A 16,516-nucleotide genomic window follows, 5' to 3' on the forward strand; every position below is an offset into this window, starting at 1 on the left:
AACAGGAATAGGAATGTACATTTTTGCTGTTCTTTAGTAATTCAGGACACCTTACCCGTGTGAGAGAGATTTGATTGGACTCAAGTAAACCATCTGAGGGGAGAAAGATCACCCCTCCCTAATTTTGCTTTCTGTCTAACAGATCTTCATTGGTCCAGTTGATAACATAGAGTACAAGAAAAAAAATACATGGTTACAGACATTCTTTTGTAATCCTAAAATAGTGGTCATTGAGCAGAGAGCATATTTTTTGATACTATGCTTTTGGTATGTTGATACCCTAGAGAATTTAAATTTTCTTAGTGAAACGGTATGAATCTTGACAGTGTATGTAGTTCAACACAGTAAATTATCATTAAGTTACCTAATGCAAATGAAAAGTTTGTGGTTATAGCAGCAAAGAATCAGGGATAAGTAAAACTTAAATGTTTCACTGGGTCATTTCCTTTATCTTAGATGCTCTTAAGTTTTATGCAGACATTTGAAACTCAATTTGATATCTAGTAGTTATTGACATTTGAAAAAAATTTATTTGCTATACTGAATTTCTTTTGAAATGGTTTTTCTAATTTATTTAGTAAACCTTAAGAAAAATGAACCACCATATAAAATGTTAAGTAGTTCTTATATTTCATTTTTGTAGACCTCGGCATTCATTGAACAGCCTTGCTACAGCAGTTAAGGAAATTGAGGAGATCCCCGCATATCTGCCAAATGGTGCAGCTCTGAAAGACTCAGTGCAGAGAGCCAGGGACTGGCTTCAGGATGTGGAGGCCCTGCAGGTTGGTTTAAGAAAAAAATGTCTCGGGGTGCCTGGGTGCCTCAGTCGGTTAAGCATCTGCCTTTGGCTCAGGTCATGATCCCAGGGCCTTGGGATGGAGCCCCACATCAGGCTCTCTGCTTAGCGGGGAGCCTGCTTCTCCCTCTCCCTGCTTGTGCTCTCTTTCTCCATCAAATAAATAAAAGAAAAGAAAAAAGAAAAAAATGTCTTGAGTGTATAAGTGCATCTATGAAGAGTAATAATTTAATAAAGGGTACTACATTGGATTTCACCATACAGATTCAGTCTTTTCGGTTGGCCAGATTAATAATTTATTCAACCTTATGTAAATGTACTTACCCATCTATTGTCCTGACCAGTTGGCTCAATAAAGTTTAGATAATTCAACCAACTTTTTCTGGGAGCTTGGGATCTTCTTAACAAACTTGAGTACTTGGTTAAGGATTAAAGATAAAGTATGGGCGCCTGAGTGGCTCAGTCGGTTAAGCGTCTGCCTTCAGCTTGGTCATGATCCCAGGGTCCTGGGATTGAGCCCTGCGTTGGGCTCCCTGCTCAGCGGAGAGCCTGCTTCTCCCTCCCTCTCCCTCTGCCTACTGCTCTGCCTACTTGTGCATGCGCTCTCTCTCTCTGTCAAATAAATAAATAAAATCTTAAAAAAAAAGGATCGAAGAGAAAGCTAAAAATGGAAGTTGTGGGGGAAAGGTAGTTTCTGATCTTTGAGTACAGTTGTCTCTTGTTGGCTTTTTAACAACTTCAAGTACAGACAATCAAGAGTAGCAGATGTAATGAATCTGGTTATATGATTACAAGGCGAAAGTAGGCTGGGGCCTAGAATTTTTCACCAAGTAGTGACTTTTTTTTTAATTTAAAGATTTTATTTATTTATTTGTGAGAGAGAGAATAAGAAAGAGAGAGAGCATGAGACAGAGGGTTAGAGGGAGAACGGACTCCCTGCTGAGCAGGGATCCTGATGCAGGACTTGATCCTGGGACTCCAGAATCATGACCTGAGCCAAAGGCAGTTGCTTAACCAACTGAGCCACCCAGGTACCCCTCACCAAGTAGTGACTTAAAGTGCCTCCCTACCCCTACAAAAGAAATGAAACTTAACAAGTTCCAAAGTAATTAGCACTAAGTATATATGGTCCTGTGTTTGATGTCATACTTAATGACTTGCCTATACGTTAAAAAAGAGTTAGATTCAGGGGCTCCTGGGTGGCTCAGTCGGTTGAGCGTCTGCCTTCGGCTCAGGTCATCAACCCGGGGTCCTGGGATCGAGCCCCGCGTCGGGCTCCCTGCTCAGCGGGGAGTCTGCTTCTCCCTCTGATCCTCCCCCCCTCTCTTGCTCTCTCTCTGTCTCATTCTCTCTGTCAAATAAATAAATAAAATCTTTAAAAAAAAATTAAATAAAAAAGAGTTAAATTCACTTGTAGCATTATTAAGGTACAGACAAAAGGCATTCTGTGATTTACACAATTGCAGCTGGATAACTTCATTTGAAAAGTGGTTGGTGGGGAGTGTCTTCCTTTATCTTCATAATCTTTGTAAATCAGTAGGTCTTATGGACCTATTGAGAAAAAAAGATCTTTGAATTATTTAATGTGTGCTAGGTTTTTAAAAATTTATCTCATTCTTGAGTCTCAAGTTCTGTTTTGTTGAAGCCATCAGATGCCAAGAATAAAAAATACTATCTGGTTTTCTGAATATTTGTCTAATTTTAAGTCATGCTAATTGATTAATTTTGCTAACAAGAAATGCCAGACCAGGCAGATTTGGCCAGATGTTTGCAACAAAACATCTGGTCATCAGTTCTAGTTAAAAGGGAAGAGAGAATATGCTGTTGTTTGATAAATATTATTACTCAATTAAGGGGTGACCCCAGCTAGCCAAAGAAAAAACCAAGGGAAGTATTTACTGTGTACATAAACTTCCTTAATGGGAGTTTTAGATGCAGGCTCTTGTTAATGATGGTTGGAACTATAGTTGATTAGTTTTAATCACAGTCCCCCTTTTTACTTATGATTGTTGGCAGCCAGAAAGGCAAGGTGAGGTCATTGCAATAAGGAGAGATGAGCATGTGAAGTCAGAAAGAGGACATATTTCTGGGTAGGCTTGCTCTATTTATATTTTGTAATGTGTATACTACTTAGTACTTTGTTTTCAATAGTGCCCACAAGGACAAAAAGCAAGTTTTGCTCCATTCCTGAAATAATAGCCTGGCCTTTACTTGCATCATATACTTAAGGACTAATGGAGAGATGTGACTAACAACAAGGAGCCTCTTCATATTTAGTGGATTATGTATTTTACAATGTTACTCAGTATTCTGCTTTACACATAGGTAGCATTCCATTTATTTCTAAATTAAATATTAAAGACAGCATGTATTTTGTGAGTCACTTTAAGTGTCTAGCAGAACATTTACACACTTACAGTTCCAATCCTGTAAGAATAAATACCAAAGGAGTGAAACATCAAGTTCCTAGTCTATATTCAGTTTTCCCCAATTTCCCCAAAAATTTCCCTTCTGGTTGTTTATCTAGTCCGCACCTTAAATGTGGTCCCAGTACCAAAAGCATCAGCATCATCTGGAAACTTGTTAAGAAATGTAAATTCATGGATTCTTCCCTGGTGACCTGAATCAGAATATCTGGGGGTGGGGCCCAGGAAACTTGTTTAAATAAGCATTCCAGATTATTCTTAATGCATATGAAAGTTTGAGAACCAGTGGGACTTTTTCCTCATTTTAGTTTTCTGAATAATTTATACTGAGTTACTTCATCATTGGGTGGGTTGGAGTAAAATATTGTTGCTTTTGTTAACGTAAGTCAGTGTGAAAACCTTTTGAGTTATTGCAAATCTACATTTCTCTTTAATTTTTTTCAAGCTATCTATAGGGATCAAGATGACAAGTGAATTTAGAAGGGCATAAAAAGTCAACAGAGATCACAGTGTATGTCCTGTTCATAGTTGTATCCTTGGGGACTAGCACAAACTAGGTTCTTTTAAAGTATTTGTTAAGTGAAGGAAGACATGTCACCCACATCCCCACTATCATTGGTCAGCTGGCAAATTTTGTCCATCTCTATGAAATTAACATGTTGAAATAATGGAGTAGGTCTACTCTGAATTGTGCTTTTCCCACTTTGCAGAGAAGTACTCTTTTTTCTAAGTTGTTACAATTTCTCTTGACTCGTTAGGTTGGAGGACGTGTGCCAGTGTTAGACACGCTCATAGAACTTGTTACCCGAGGCCGATCTATCCCAGTACATCTAAATTCTTTACCAAGACTGGAATTACTAGTAGCTGAGGTTCAGGCTTGGAAGGAATGTGCTGCTAATACATTCTTGACTGAGAATTCTTCATATTCTCTCTTAGAGGTAAGTTTGCAACCAGCCCATCTACAAGACCTTAGGATCTCTTAGCTTGTAGAACATGCAGTCCCTTCCCTCACAAAGGTGGCGTCGCTGACTGCTCTACATTCTGGGAGTTATTTTTTTCAGTAGAGCCAGGGAAATTCTTCTGAACTGCCAGTGAAATAACCTTTAAGTGTTACCTGGATACATTTAGGGATAGCATTCAATATCTAAAGAAGAACATTTTTCTCATTGAAGTTCCTCAGTCTGGGTTGAAATTGGACTTTTTTTTAACCTTGGCCATGCTGCACCATTTGCATTTAATAAGCCTGGTAAATGATCTTCTCCACCTCTCATGAAGTGCTAGAGTTGCGCTTTGTGTATTTTTTGTAAGCTGATACCGGTTGTACATTATGACTGGAATTGGTGTATATCACATTGAACTTACGGTTTCACCCAATCTATAATCAAAGTCAATGTTTTGTGAAATTCATTCCCTCCCTCCTTCCCTTTATAGAGAAGAGTTTTCTGGCTTTAGAGTGGCATGTGACAGAGAAAATGTTAGATAATAAGTTTACATCCTCCCCACTGCTTAGGCTTTTACTGTGGGGCTTCCTAAGGCTTTATCTGAAATCCATCTTACCGGTAGTTGTGCTTTGCCCCACATTAGGTGCTGTGTCCTCGATGTGACATTGGCCTTTGGGGATTGAAGAGGAAGCAGAGAAAGTTCAAGGAGCCCTTGCCAAGTGGAAAGAAGAAAAGCACCAAACTAGAGAGTCTGAGCGACCTGGAGAGAGCTTTAAGTGAAAGCAAGGAGACTGCTTCAGCTGTATGTAGTGGGGCTTTTTCTTCTTTCTCTGTTGCTTAGGGGGGATGATTTCTAACCCTTTCTTGTTCACAGGGATATTGGTAAGGTATGTAAAAGGATAACCTTAAGAGTACTCCGTTTTACCAAAAAGACTTTCTGAAAATTGTCAAATGTAAACGTTTTGAGTAGAAGATACATAGAGGTGCAGCAGGTACAGGGAGGGCCTCCCAGTCTGAGTTCTGCAGACTCTGTCTTGTCATTGCCTGTGGGTTGATCCCGGGATGCTGACTGAGGATATCAAGGTTAACAGATAAGTGAAACTGTACTGCCAACTTACTAATTTACAACAGGAAATACACATAAGGGGTGCCTGGCTGGCTCAGTGGGTGGAGCGTGTGACTCTTGATCTCAGGGTTGTGAGTTCAAGCCCCATGTTGGGCATAGAGCTTACTAAGTAAGTAAGTAAAATAAATAAATACACAAACACACGTGCTTAAAAAATACACTTAAAAGTGTATTGGATACCTTTGAGTCTGACTTCATTTAGTAAGCACTGTTGATTCAAAGCTGGTATCATCATAAGAAGCTGAAGCAGAGTCTTAACTCATGGTCAGTGAGCCCCACAGTATTAGAACAAAAGAAGATAGGTAATTTGGATGCTTAGATTTTTTTCTTTTATTGAGCTATAATTGGCATATAACATTATGTTAGTTTCAAGTGTACAGCATAGTGATTTGATTGATCACCGCAATAAGTCTAGTTAATAGTTAACATCCATCACCGCACATAGTTACAAACATTTTCTTATGGTGAGAAATTTAAAAATCTACTCTTAGCCGTGTCCAAGTATACAATACGGTACAGTATTAACTATAGTCAGCATGCTGTACCTTATATCCTCAGGACTTATTTTATATAACAGGAAGTTTGTACCTTTAGACTGCCTTTACCTAGTTAGCCCACTCCCCACCCCCTGCCTCTGGCAGCCATTGATTTGTTCTCTGTAACTGTGGGTTTGGGGTTTTTTGGTTTTTTTTTTTTTGGATTCATACAATATTAGTCTTTGACTTATTTCACTTAGCCCAACGCAATTACAATCCATCTATATTGTTGCAAGTGGCGAGATTTCCTTTTTTTTTTAATGGCTGAATAATATTCTATTGTATGTACATACACCACATCTTCTTTATCCATTCATCCACTGATGGACACTTAAGTTGCTTCCATGTCTTGGCTACTGTAAATAATGTTGCAGTGAACATGGGGGGTGCAGGTAGCTTTTTAATAAGTTAGTGTTTTTCTTTCTTCAGATAAATACCCAGAAGTGGAATTGCTGGATCATTTGGTATTTCTATTTTTAATTTTTTTTTTTTTTTTTTTTTTTTAAAGATTTTATTTATTTATTTGAGAGAGAGAGAGAGAGCACATGAGACGGGGGAGGGTCAGAGGGAGAAGCAGACTCCCTGCTGAGCAGGGAGCCCGATGCGGGACTCGATCCAGGGACTCCAGGATCATGACCTGAGCCGAAGGCAGTCGCTTAACCAACTGAGCCACCCAGGCGCCCTATTTTTAATTTTTTGAGGAGCCTCCATATTGTTTTCCAGAGTGACTGTACTGATTTACATTCCCACCAACAGTGCACAGGGTTCCCTTTTTTTCCCCACATCCTCACCAACATGTGTTACTTCTTGGCATTTTTGATATAATAGCCATTCTGCTAGGTGTGAGGTGATCTTGCATTGTGATTTTGATTTGCAGTTTCGTGGTTGACCATCTTTTCATGTACCTGTGTCGTCTTTGTATGTCTTCTTTAGAAAAATAGTCCTATCCTCTGCCTATGTTTGTTTTTTGCTATTAAGTTGTATGTGTTCTTTATCTATTTTGGATATTAACCCCTTATCAGGTGTGTTCTTTGCCAATACTTTCTTCTATTCTGTAGGTCACCTTTTAATTTCATTGGTTTCCTTTGTTGAGCAAAAGCTTTTTAGTTGGATGTAGTCCCACCTGGGTGCTTTAAGTGGCACAGAGTGTTGCCCACTGTAGAATTGGACTATCCCAGCTCCAAGGACTGGACTAGATGGGATTAATCTCTGGTCAGGGCATCTTCTTCCCAGTCTGTTACTTTGTAGCTACCTGACTTCTCTGGTGACTGACATGGGATTGCCTTGATTTGTGTATTTTGACACAGACTTCCTTAGGGCATATTTGTATATTGAGTCAGTTTTTAATCAGATTGTGCTGCTTGAGCATCATTCTGGTTTTTTTAAGGAGCTGCTTTCCACTGTTACTTCTGTGGTCTATTTTTGTAAAGCCACTGTCTGTTTTGAATTTTGCATGCTATATCTTTCAGAGTCTAGTCTCTGCCCATCTAGTGTATGAATCCCTGGCTTAAGAAAACTCATACATTACCTGTTGATTTCATAGTAGAACTCTGAAAGATAAGCTGTTTGCTCTCCATTCGTGAGTTCTAGGGAGGCACCTTGTTATCACATAACCCATATATACTGCCTGTACACTGTTTTTGTCTACAGAAATAAGTGGATTTTTAAAAAATATACCAAAGGTTTGTTACCTAATTTACTTCTAGATCTTTTTGTTTCTTCCTTAATCATTCATACATTTTCTTTCCCATTCCAAAAAGAGATAATGGAGAGTTCATTCTGGCCTTAAGACTCAGGGCACCTTATCTGGTGAATCAGCACAGGTCTGATGGTGGGTGGGTGTGGTAACTGGGAATGGTTTTAACTGTGACAGATTAACATTTTAAGGATTTGGGAATAGAATTGGGGAAAGGAGTGGTTCCTGCAGCCTGTAGCTTTTGTTTCTAGAGGGGAGAACTCAGTTTTAAAAATCTACACTTCCCCCCCCCTCCCGCATTTATCTGTATTTCTATATCAGTGAAGTGCTGGAGGAGGACTTCGGTAGTCCAGCCTTTCACTGGGGAAACTGGATATTAAGTTTCAAGGTGGTAGTGGTTAACTCTCGACGTAGCCAGTGATTTTAGTTTATCACATTTAGATAGCTTTTATTTCATGGTGCATAATGAATAGATCTGTAATGCCTGGACCTGTTTATATATTGGATACCTTGTATAGTAGATGCTTAGTCCGTTCATGTAAAGGTTTCACTTAATGGACATCTTGTAAATATTGTTCAGGAATATGTTCAATGTCACTTCAGCTTTTTACTGTGAAGTTAGTTCTGTTTATGTGTTATTTTCAAGTCTCTTAATACAGGTTAACTGAACTCCCCACTTTCGTGGGACATGGCTCTCGTTTAGAGAGGAAAGAACCTGCCACTGCAGAAAAGCAACTTGCTTTTGTCTGTGCCCTAATGAGCTTATTTTATGTAAAGCATGTACATGTGCGTGCACACGTGTGTGTAAGAAAAGTCTGGTAAAGTGCTTTCTGTTTAATTATCTCATGAGGTATCCAGTTTCATTATCTACTGTGTCCAGCCCACGTATAAGGCTTAATGTTAAAGATAGTAAGAGGCATAAACTACCATCGTGTAGTGGCTGCTTTAGAGACTTTTCTATCCAAAGTACCTCTCTAAAAGAACACAGAAGCTAATGGAACTACGAAAACATGGAGGACCCCAGGAATTAGTGCACGTAGAATGTGAAAAGCCTGTATCTTTTAAGAGAAGTAAATGTGCAAGGAAGTTGGACTTTAAGAAGTAGTATGTGCTCAGTAATTGCTCACATTGTTCACTGTGTGCCCGGCAGAGCATGCTCTGGCACAGGGCTCTCAGGTAATCATCACTGCAGCCCTGGGAGGTAGGCTGTACTACGAACTCCATTTTATACATGTGAACATTTAGCCACAGTGGAACGTGCTGCCCGGGGCCATTCATATAACTCAGTGCGACGGAGCCAGGGTTTAAATGTAGATCATCTACTGAGACCCTTGAGATTTAGGAGAGGGCTGAATTCTCTCTGACATTGTCCTTGATTGTTAAATCCTTTTTAGATGGCAACACTTGGGGAAGCTCGGCTAAGGGAAATGGAAGCCTTGCAGTCTCTCAGACTAGCCAATGAAGGGAAGTTGCTGTCACCTGTCCAAGATGTGGAGCTGAAAGTCTGCCTATGTCAGAAGGCCCCAGCTGCCCCCATGATCCAGTGTGAACTCTGCAGAGATGCTTTCCACAGTAGCTGTGTGGCGGTACCCAGTATTTCACAAGGCCCCCGCATCTGGCTTTGTCCCCATTGTCGGAGGTCAGAGAAACCTCCATTAGAGAAAATTCTGCCCCTGCTGGCTTCCCTGCAGCGTATCCGAGTTCGCCTTCCTGAGGGAGATGCACTTCGATATATGATCGAAAGAACCGTGAACTGGCAACACAGAGCCCAGCAGCTGCTTTCATCAGGGACTCTCAAATCTGTGCAAGATCGAGTGGGCTCAGGACTATGGTATAGCAGATGGCAAGCTTCAGCAGGACAGGTGTCTGAGACAAACAAGGTGAGTCTGGACTTTTCTTTGCCAGTTACTGGAATCTGCCGAGCTCTGTCCCTTTCCCCGGCACCTTCCGCTCTGGTACTGTTGCTGTTCCTGGTGATGGCTTGACTGGTACCAGCGCTCACTTTTAAGCTCCCCGCTTCGAGGGCTCTGTGTCCCTACCGTGCTGCTTTCGTTTTCTCTGTTCCTGGCACTCCGAAGGTGTCTCTCAGGCAGTCTGCTTCTGGAGAGCAGATTTCACCTTTTCATAGATACGTATAGTTTTCCCATTTATGTGTATGAATTCCAGACACATATTTAATATGTATGAAGTTTTAGAATTTTTATTTGACTGCTTTTTTCCCCCTGCTTCCTCTCATGTAAGTCACTGACTAGAGGGGAAAGTGCTTTCTGCCTTGTGTCTCTTACTGCCCCTTGAGGAAAGAATAAGTTCTGAAGTGTCTGAGTACTGTGTTGCTTCAGAGGAAAGGCAGTGGGTTTCATACCATCCATGATCTTTCTGCTATAAAAGCAAGATTCTTCTGACCATCCCTGGGATGGGCAGAGTTTTTTGTCTTCTTCCATAGAAGGTGACTGCAGGAAAAAAATGTGAAAATATCAGAAAAGTTCAATCAGAGGGCAGTGTTCAGTCTTGATATGAGTGTGACCTGATTTTCAGATCTCGTACAGAGTTCTCTAGCCGAGATCTTGCAGCTCTCTTGTGCTGTACTAACACAGACAGTGAATTAGGAGTTAAATGTTCAGCTGATTAAAGATAAAAGACAAAAAATTGATTTCCATCATATTTGTATCCTTGTTTTCTTTTACATTTCTTTCCAGGCTTGTGAAATACAGTGTCTGGGTCTTAGCAAATGATGAATTAAATTTTAGTTGCATAGGGTGAGTTGTCATCATTTGGGTAGCCTATAGGGGAGACATTTATGTTCTTTATAAAGAACATATGTTCATATAAAGAAATAAAGGTTCTAAAGTTCACCTTTCTTGACAAAAGGAGGGGACACAACTGTTACTTATTTACTAGTTCAGAGTCAAAGGAGTGTTTCTCCTAGCACTTTTTAATAAACACTAAGGAAGGGAGGAAGGTGGACGTGCATGAGATCTGACAGTTCCTCAGTCAGTTTGCTCAAAGGGGCACATGTCTGTGTTCATTGTGTTATAACCTTCATTAGGAGAATTACATAGGGTATAAAAAGGCTGTAAGATCTGTTCTCATGCAAAGAAAATACCTTATTTCCCAACGGTGCTCTTGACCTCTGTGGAATCAGTCCAACTAAAACCAGGAAGACTAAAGGCTTGGTGGATTTGAGTTGATTTGGCTAAATCTAAAATACTTGGAGACTTCTTTCAGTTGGGAATTGAAGTCCTTCTTTCCTGTTTGCCTGCTTGATAACCCAAACTACATTCCTTGGACTGGTGGGAGAATTTTTAATCTGAAAAAGCCTTCCTATAAAATGTTTTCCTTCCATTAGGTGTCTCAGCCTACTGGCACAACATCCTTTTCCTTGCCTGATGACTGGGACAGCAGAGCCTCATACGTACACTCTCCCTTCTCCACTGGCCGAAGTTGTATCCCCCTCCATGGTTTGTATTTATTACGTTGATGAGGAGGAGGAGGAGGGCTGGGTAGTAAAGAGTAATCTTGCAGTAGGTTTTTGTTGTTCAGATACATGAAAAGACTTTATCCTCAAATGTTGGATATGGGTTACTAAGAATTTGCAAGGTAGGAGGAGGATCATGCTTGAAGGTTTATAAATGCAAAGCAAATAGGAAAAGGCTTTAATACATTGCTTTCAGGGATGAAAGGGTTAATCCCATGCCAACTGACTTTTAAATACCAGCCATTTCAGTCAGATGCTAAGTCCTGGGCTTCTTTGGGATCGTAGAGATAATCTATACTTGAAACCTACCTTCTTTTTTCTATGTTGACTCAAACTACACAGGTCCACTTATACACAGGTTTTCTCAATAAATACAGTACAGTAAATGTGTATTTTCTCTTCCTTATGATTTTAACCGTCTCTTCTCTTTAGCTTGCTTTATTCTAGGAATAGTATATAATACATAAGCATACAAAATATGTTAATCAGCTGTTCATGTTATTGGTAAGGCTTCCGGTCAACAGTAGGCTATTAGCACTTAAGTTTTTGGGGGGAGTTAAAAGTAACCCATGGATTTTCCACTGTTTTAGGGATTTAGCACCCCCAACTCCCACGTTATTCAAGGGTCAGTATTCAAGGGTCAGCTGTGCTTACATATACTTGACTACCCCAGGAGTTCTGCCTGGAGCCGTGGTGGGAGTCCTAATCCTTAGTCATGCCCTCCCACTATGTGTTTGGTAATGGGGTTGGAGCTACTCAGTCCACCCAGATTGCTCACGTCTTGGCCTGTTCTGTGCTTTCTATTGAAAGCAGAAGCTATCAAGGCAGATGCACGACCTCTTCTGTGTTAGCAATAATTAAGTGAATAGGGGATTCAGTGTAGACTTAGTACTTCCCTAGTAATCAGAAGCCTGAGAAAATCTTAGTTTGGGCTCGTATTATATCGTGGCTTTAGACACATTACGTGAACCTAATATAATTTTACAAGGCGAGGGTGGCAGTGGTATGAGGGGTATGAGGGGTGGTCCTGCTGTGCTTGCAGGTCTCAATGTCCATGTGAAACACCCTCTATTATCATTACACTTTGGTGTGGTCTTTAAACAGGTATTAGTCCAGAAGTGAATGAACTGTTGATGGAAGCCCAGTTGCTCCAGGTATCCCTTCCTGAAATTCAGGAACTTTACCAGACTTTACTTGCAAAGCCAACCCCTGCTCAGCAAACTGACCGAAGTTCACCAGCTAGACCCAGCAGTGAGAAGGTGAGTGTCTGACAGGCAGCTGGGGAATATAGTCTAGGGTTGGGAGCATGATTTTTAGGTCATTCCATCTAAATAGTTCGGTGAATGAGATGCTGTCTCCGATCATAAAAAAGATGCAAACTGTCTAATTCACAACCCCATTCCTAAGACTGTCAATGAGCAGAGGGGTGCTAGGCATCACTTTGGGCTCACATCCTGGAGTTTGGTGCTGTTTTTTAAGTGACCGTGAATTTTTTTTTCCTTTTAGCATGGTGCTTTTCATCATTCCGATGTGATAATAGCTAGAAGCAGGATTATTTTTTTGTAAGAGAAATACTGTAGAGATGAAAATCTAATTATAGTTGGGAAGGCCTTTTGGTATAAAGCTTTCAAAACCTAAAGAACATCTTGGAGTTAACGTTTAACAAATGCTTTAATTGCTCTAACCCTAACAGGACAGCTGGTGTGAGGCCTGGGTCATCAGACTGAGGGTGCCTGTTTTGAGTGCTGACTTACTTGAAGGGGATAGATACCATGTGTGTTCTGTGTCTTAGCTTAAAGATGCTGCTACTTTCTCTTAGTAAGCTAACTGACCTATAACATTCAAAACTCCTGAGAATATAGTCAGAATAGGGAAGAATCTCACTATCAAATACCATTTAGAATTTTATTTTTTTAATATTTTTAAATTAAAAAATATTTATTTGAGAGAGAGAATGTAGAGCGAGGGGCAGAGGGAGAGGAAGAGCAGACTCCCCACTGAGCATGGAGCTCGATCCCATGACCCTGAGATCATGACCTGAGCCAAAACCAAGAGTCAGATGCTCAACCAACTGAGCCACCCAGGCACCCCTAGAATTTTATTTTTCATTACGATACCAAATAGTAGTGTAGCACCATTATTGGTTATGTTCAATTAATGAGCCTTATTTCTGTATGGGGTGGGGATGTATGTCCTTAAAGAAGGAAGGTATTAGCACGGTTCCTTAGAAGTCTGTAGGTCAAAGGATAAGCATACACACCTAGGTAGAAACTACATGGTAGTCTTTTACTCCTGTAGTTGGTGAAGAGGAGAATGTAGGCATCTCCGCATCTTCTGGTGCTAATTTGAAAGCTAATCATGTCTTTAACATTTCCTTTTTCCACTATTTCTTTTGATAGCACTAACAGTTCGGTTAGCTAAACTCAAGCAGGTTGTCCCATAGGACATGAGGGGATGTGATGGCAGTGGTGTCAGGATGCAGTATTTTTTTTTTTTAATAAGTCTTCTCTACACCTGATGTGGGGCTCGAGCTCAGCCCGAGATTGAGTCGCACGCTCTTCTCCAACTGAGCCAGCCAGGCGCCCCGGGTTGCAGGATTTTTAAAATGTTGATGAGAGATCATCCGAACTCTCATACAGCTAATACTTCACTAGTTTGAGTAACAGGCAAAACTGTCGGCTAAAACTGACTTTGCCTATCCACCCAGAATGAGTGCTGCCGCGGGAAGCGAGATGGAATCAACAGTCTTGAGAGAAAACTGAAGAGACGCCTGGAAAGAGAAGGCCTCTCCAGTGATCGGTGGGATCGAGTTAAAAAAATGCGGACCCCCAAAAAGAAGAAAATCAAACTGAGCCACTCCAAGGACATGAACAGTTTCAAGTTAGAGAGAGAGCGTAGCTATGAATTAGTCCGTTCTGCGGAAACTCATTCCCTGCCCTCAGACACATCCTATTCCGAACAGGAGGACTCTGAGGATGAAGATGCCATCTGCCCAGCTGTGAGCTGCCTGCAGCCAGAAGGAGATGAGGTCAGTGAGGTTTGGGCCATAGAGGACGTGCTTTCCCTTAACTCAGAAACCCTGTAAACTACACCTCATCTCGCTGGGTCTTTCTCTTCTGCTTATCTGCTTTGAGCTGATCTGAATGGATTGCTCAGCCCTCCCCCACTGATATCTCTGCTCTTAACCATCGTTCCTGGGTCTTCTCCCTTTTCTTGAAGAAACTCTTATTCTTCCCTTTTTCCTCTTCCTGCTCTTCCAGCTTTCACCGTCCCGGCGCTAAGAAGGTGGGAGGGATGCTGATGTAATGCCCTTTTGCTTACTTACCACAGGGCGGCGCTGTCTTAACCCCAAAGCAGTCACGACTTGAAGAATGGCTTTGACTTGGTTGCTTTGGCTGGTGGGCCAGCTGCACTCATGTGGCGTAGCTGTTGTGCCTGAGGTCCCGGTCATGGGACAGTGGCCGGTAGTGGCAAACGGCCTGAATATCTTGAGGCTGGCCTGCCCAATTTTGAATCACATTTTTTCCTCTGAAAACCCCGTCTCCCTGCTCTTTGTAACCAGGTGGACTGGGTCCAGTGTGATGGCAGCTGCAATCAGTGGTTTCACCAGGTCTGTGTTGGTGTTTCTCCAGAGATGGCCGAGAAGGAAGACTACATCTGTGTGCGCTGTACTGTGAAGGACGCACCAAGCCGAAAATAAAAAACACAAACACAAACACCCCCCACCCCCAACCACTTAATGTAATTCAGGACTCCAACCAAGAAGATTTCTTCAATTTCTCAGCAAAGCTGCAGGACTGGTATTCAAACCAGCCTGTAAACGGTGCTATTTCTATTCCTTACGGGATCATTTTTCCAGAACTCTTTGAAAAAAAGAAAAAACAACTAAAAAAATTTTTGACACTTTTTGTATCTTTTTCCTTACGAGCTGTTTGTGGTTGTTGAGGTTTGAAATGCTGACTGGTTTTTCCGCAGGGGTTTCCACCAGTTTGGAAGGCATTGGAGCTTTTGCACCTTTCCATGTACAGCATTAAAATCTTACCTCTGTCTGGGATTTACCGGCTTACGAGTCCAACTCAGTTTCAGTGCCCAGAAGGGCACCAGAAATTCCAGTAAATCCTCATTTGAGGAATTTCTCTCTTGTTTACTCTGTTACCATATTGGGGAACTTAAGTTTTTCACTTTTGGGGTTTTTGTTTGTTTCTTTATCCACTTTTCTTTTTCCTGGTAGACTAGGTTTATTTATCAAAGCAATAACTTCTGTGTTGGTTTCAGTGGCTGGAATTAAAACAAAACAAAACAAACTTCCAAACAGCGTGTTGGTGCTTTAGCATTTGGTTGATGTACAGAACACAAATGTCTAGTTTCTAGTGTCACTGATGAACTAGTGATGTAGAAAAGAGACTGCTCTGTAAGTAATTGCCACGGCTGTATTTTGGCTTTTCCCCTGCCCCTCCCTTCCTCTCCTACTATTTTTTTGGTAGCTTGTATCAAATTGTTGCAGTTTATATTGTGGAATAAATCCTTGGTCCTAATTTAACACTAAATGCTGGTTATTTAGAGCCATTAGACTACAGCTTTCTTATGCCCCTCTACCTTGTGGGCTTGGAAGAGGGAGACGGGGGGTTGCTTGCTTTTGCCTCTGCCCAACTAGGCTACAGTAGCAGTGGATTGTTCTTCTGTATCCTGCTCTGTTTGGTGGGCCGTATGCCTCCCATCTCTACTAATAACCCCACCCAGTCTTCACGGAATAGAACTTATCTTTAAAGCCATGCTGTTTTTAAATAAGCTTACCAGAATGGTGGCAAATCATTCCAATCCTCAAATCAGTCCTCCTGTGTAAATGGTGTCTCTATTATATTGGAATTGACAGGGAAACTTGGTTTAGGGTTAAGATGTCAAAAGGAAATTTAAGGAAGATGGATCTTTGCAGACGGCTAGGAAAGTGTGGGTCAAGGGACAGCTTGTGAACAGGCAGGCTCTGCCTCCGTGACTTCTTCCTGTCGCTTTCTAACTTTAGCTGCTGTTACTGGTTGTCGAGAGTCCACAGCCTTTCCCCTCCTTTCTTTTATTTTAAAGGGCTCTGTTCTGCAGTGGAGAAGACCTTCTGGTAAACAGAACAGACTCTTGCTTGGTTTTTCCTCTTCTGTTGGTAATACTTATTTTCCCCCCATTCTGTAGCCATAAACCTGGAGATGGGTAGAACTAGTGGGTCTTTAATAAAACAACAAAAACAGCAGTTTGTGATGTAGCAGAGATTTAAATGTACTATATCCCCTTTGATGCAATTCAAATAATTAAATCTCTTTAAGAATGACTTGTAATTGTCTGCAGCTTTCCCACAGTTGTTGTGATGTCTCTCCTTGTCTGGTGGGGGTTCTGGGGCCAAAAGAGAAGAAGAGTCTCCAGAGTACAATCTGGAATAATAGTGGTTTGGCCTTTTTTAAGCATCCAAATTCTTAGAACCCCCTGACATTGGGACAGGATGCCATCTGTCCCAGTTCCATTGAGAATATAACT

The 16,516-nt window shown here is 41.2% G+C and overlaps 1 protein-coding gene across 3 annotated transcripts in view; it reads left to right on the forward strand.

The window, feature by feature from the left end:
* The window catches only part of KDM5B (lysine demethylase 5B), a 78,128-nt gene extending 61,815 nt beyond the window's left edge, over positions 1 to 16,313 (forward strand). For 2 of the 3 annotated variants that reach the window (XM_021682708.2, XM_044915916.1), the window contains 8 exons: positions 644 to 782; positions 3,981 to 4,160; positions 4,807 to 4,965; positions 8,916 to 9,401; positions 10,868 to 10,979; positions 12,101 to 12,255; positions 13,704 to 14,024; positions 14,559 to 16,313. In XM_021682708.2, the coding sequence (XP_021538383.1) occupies positions 644 to 782; positions 3,981 to 4,160; positions 4,807 to 4,965; positions 8,916 to 9,401; positions 10,868 to 10,979; positions 12,101 to 12,255; positions 13,704 to 14,024; positions 14,559 to 14,696 (1,690 nt within the window). In that variant the 3' untranslated portion in view covers positions 14,697 to 16,313. The remainder of the gene's footprint in view (positions 1 to 643; positions 783 to 3,980; positions 4,161 to 4,806; positions 4,966 to 8,915; positions 9,402 to 10,867; positions 10,980 to 12,100; positions 12,256 to 13,703; positions 14,025 to 14,558) is intronic. The other variant, XM_021682709.1, reaches the window with a different exon arrangement.
* Positions 16,314 to 16,516: the final 203 nt, after the last annotated feature.

This window comes from Neomonachus schauinslandi, chromosome 6, assembly GCF_002201575.2.
Source record: "Neomonachus schauinslandi chromosome 6, ASM220157v2, whole genome shotgun sequence".
NCBI classification, from domain to species: Eukaryota; Metazoa; Chordata; class Mammalia; order Carnivora; family Phocidae; genus Neomonachus; species Neomonachus schauinslandi.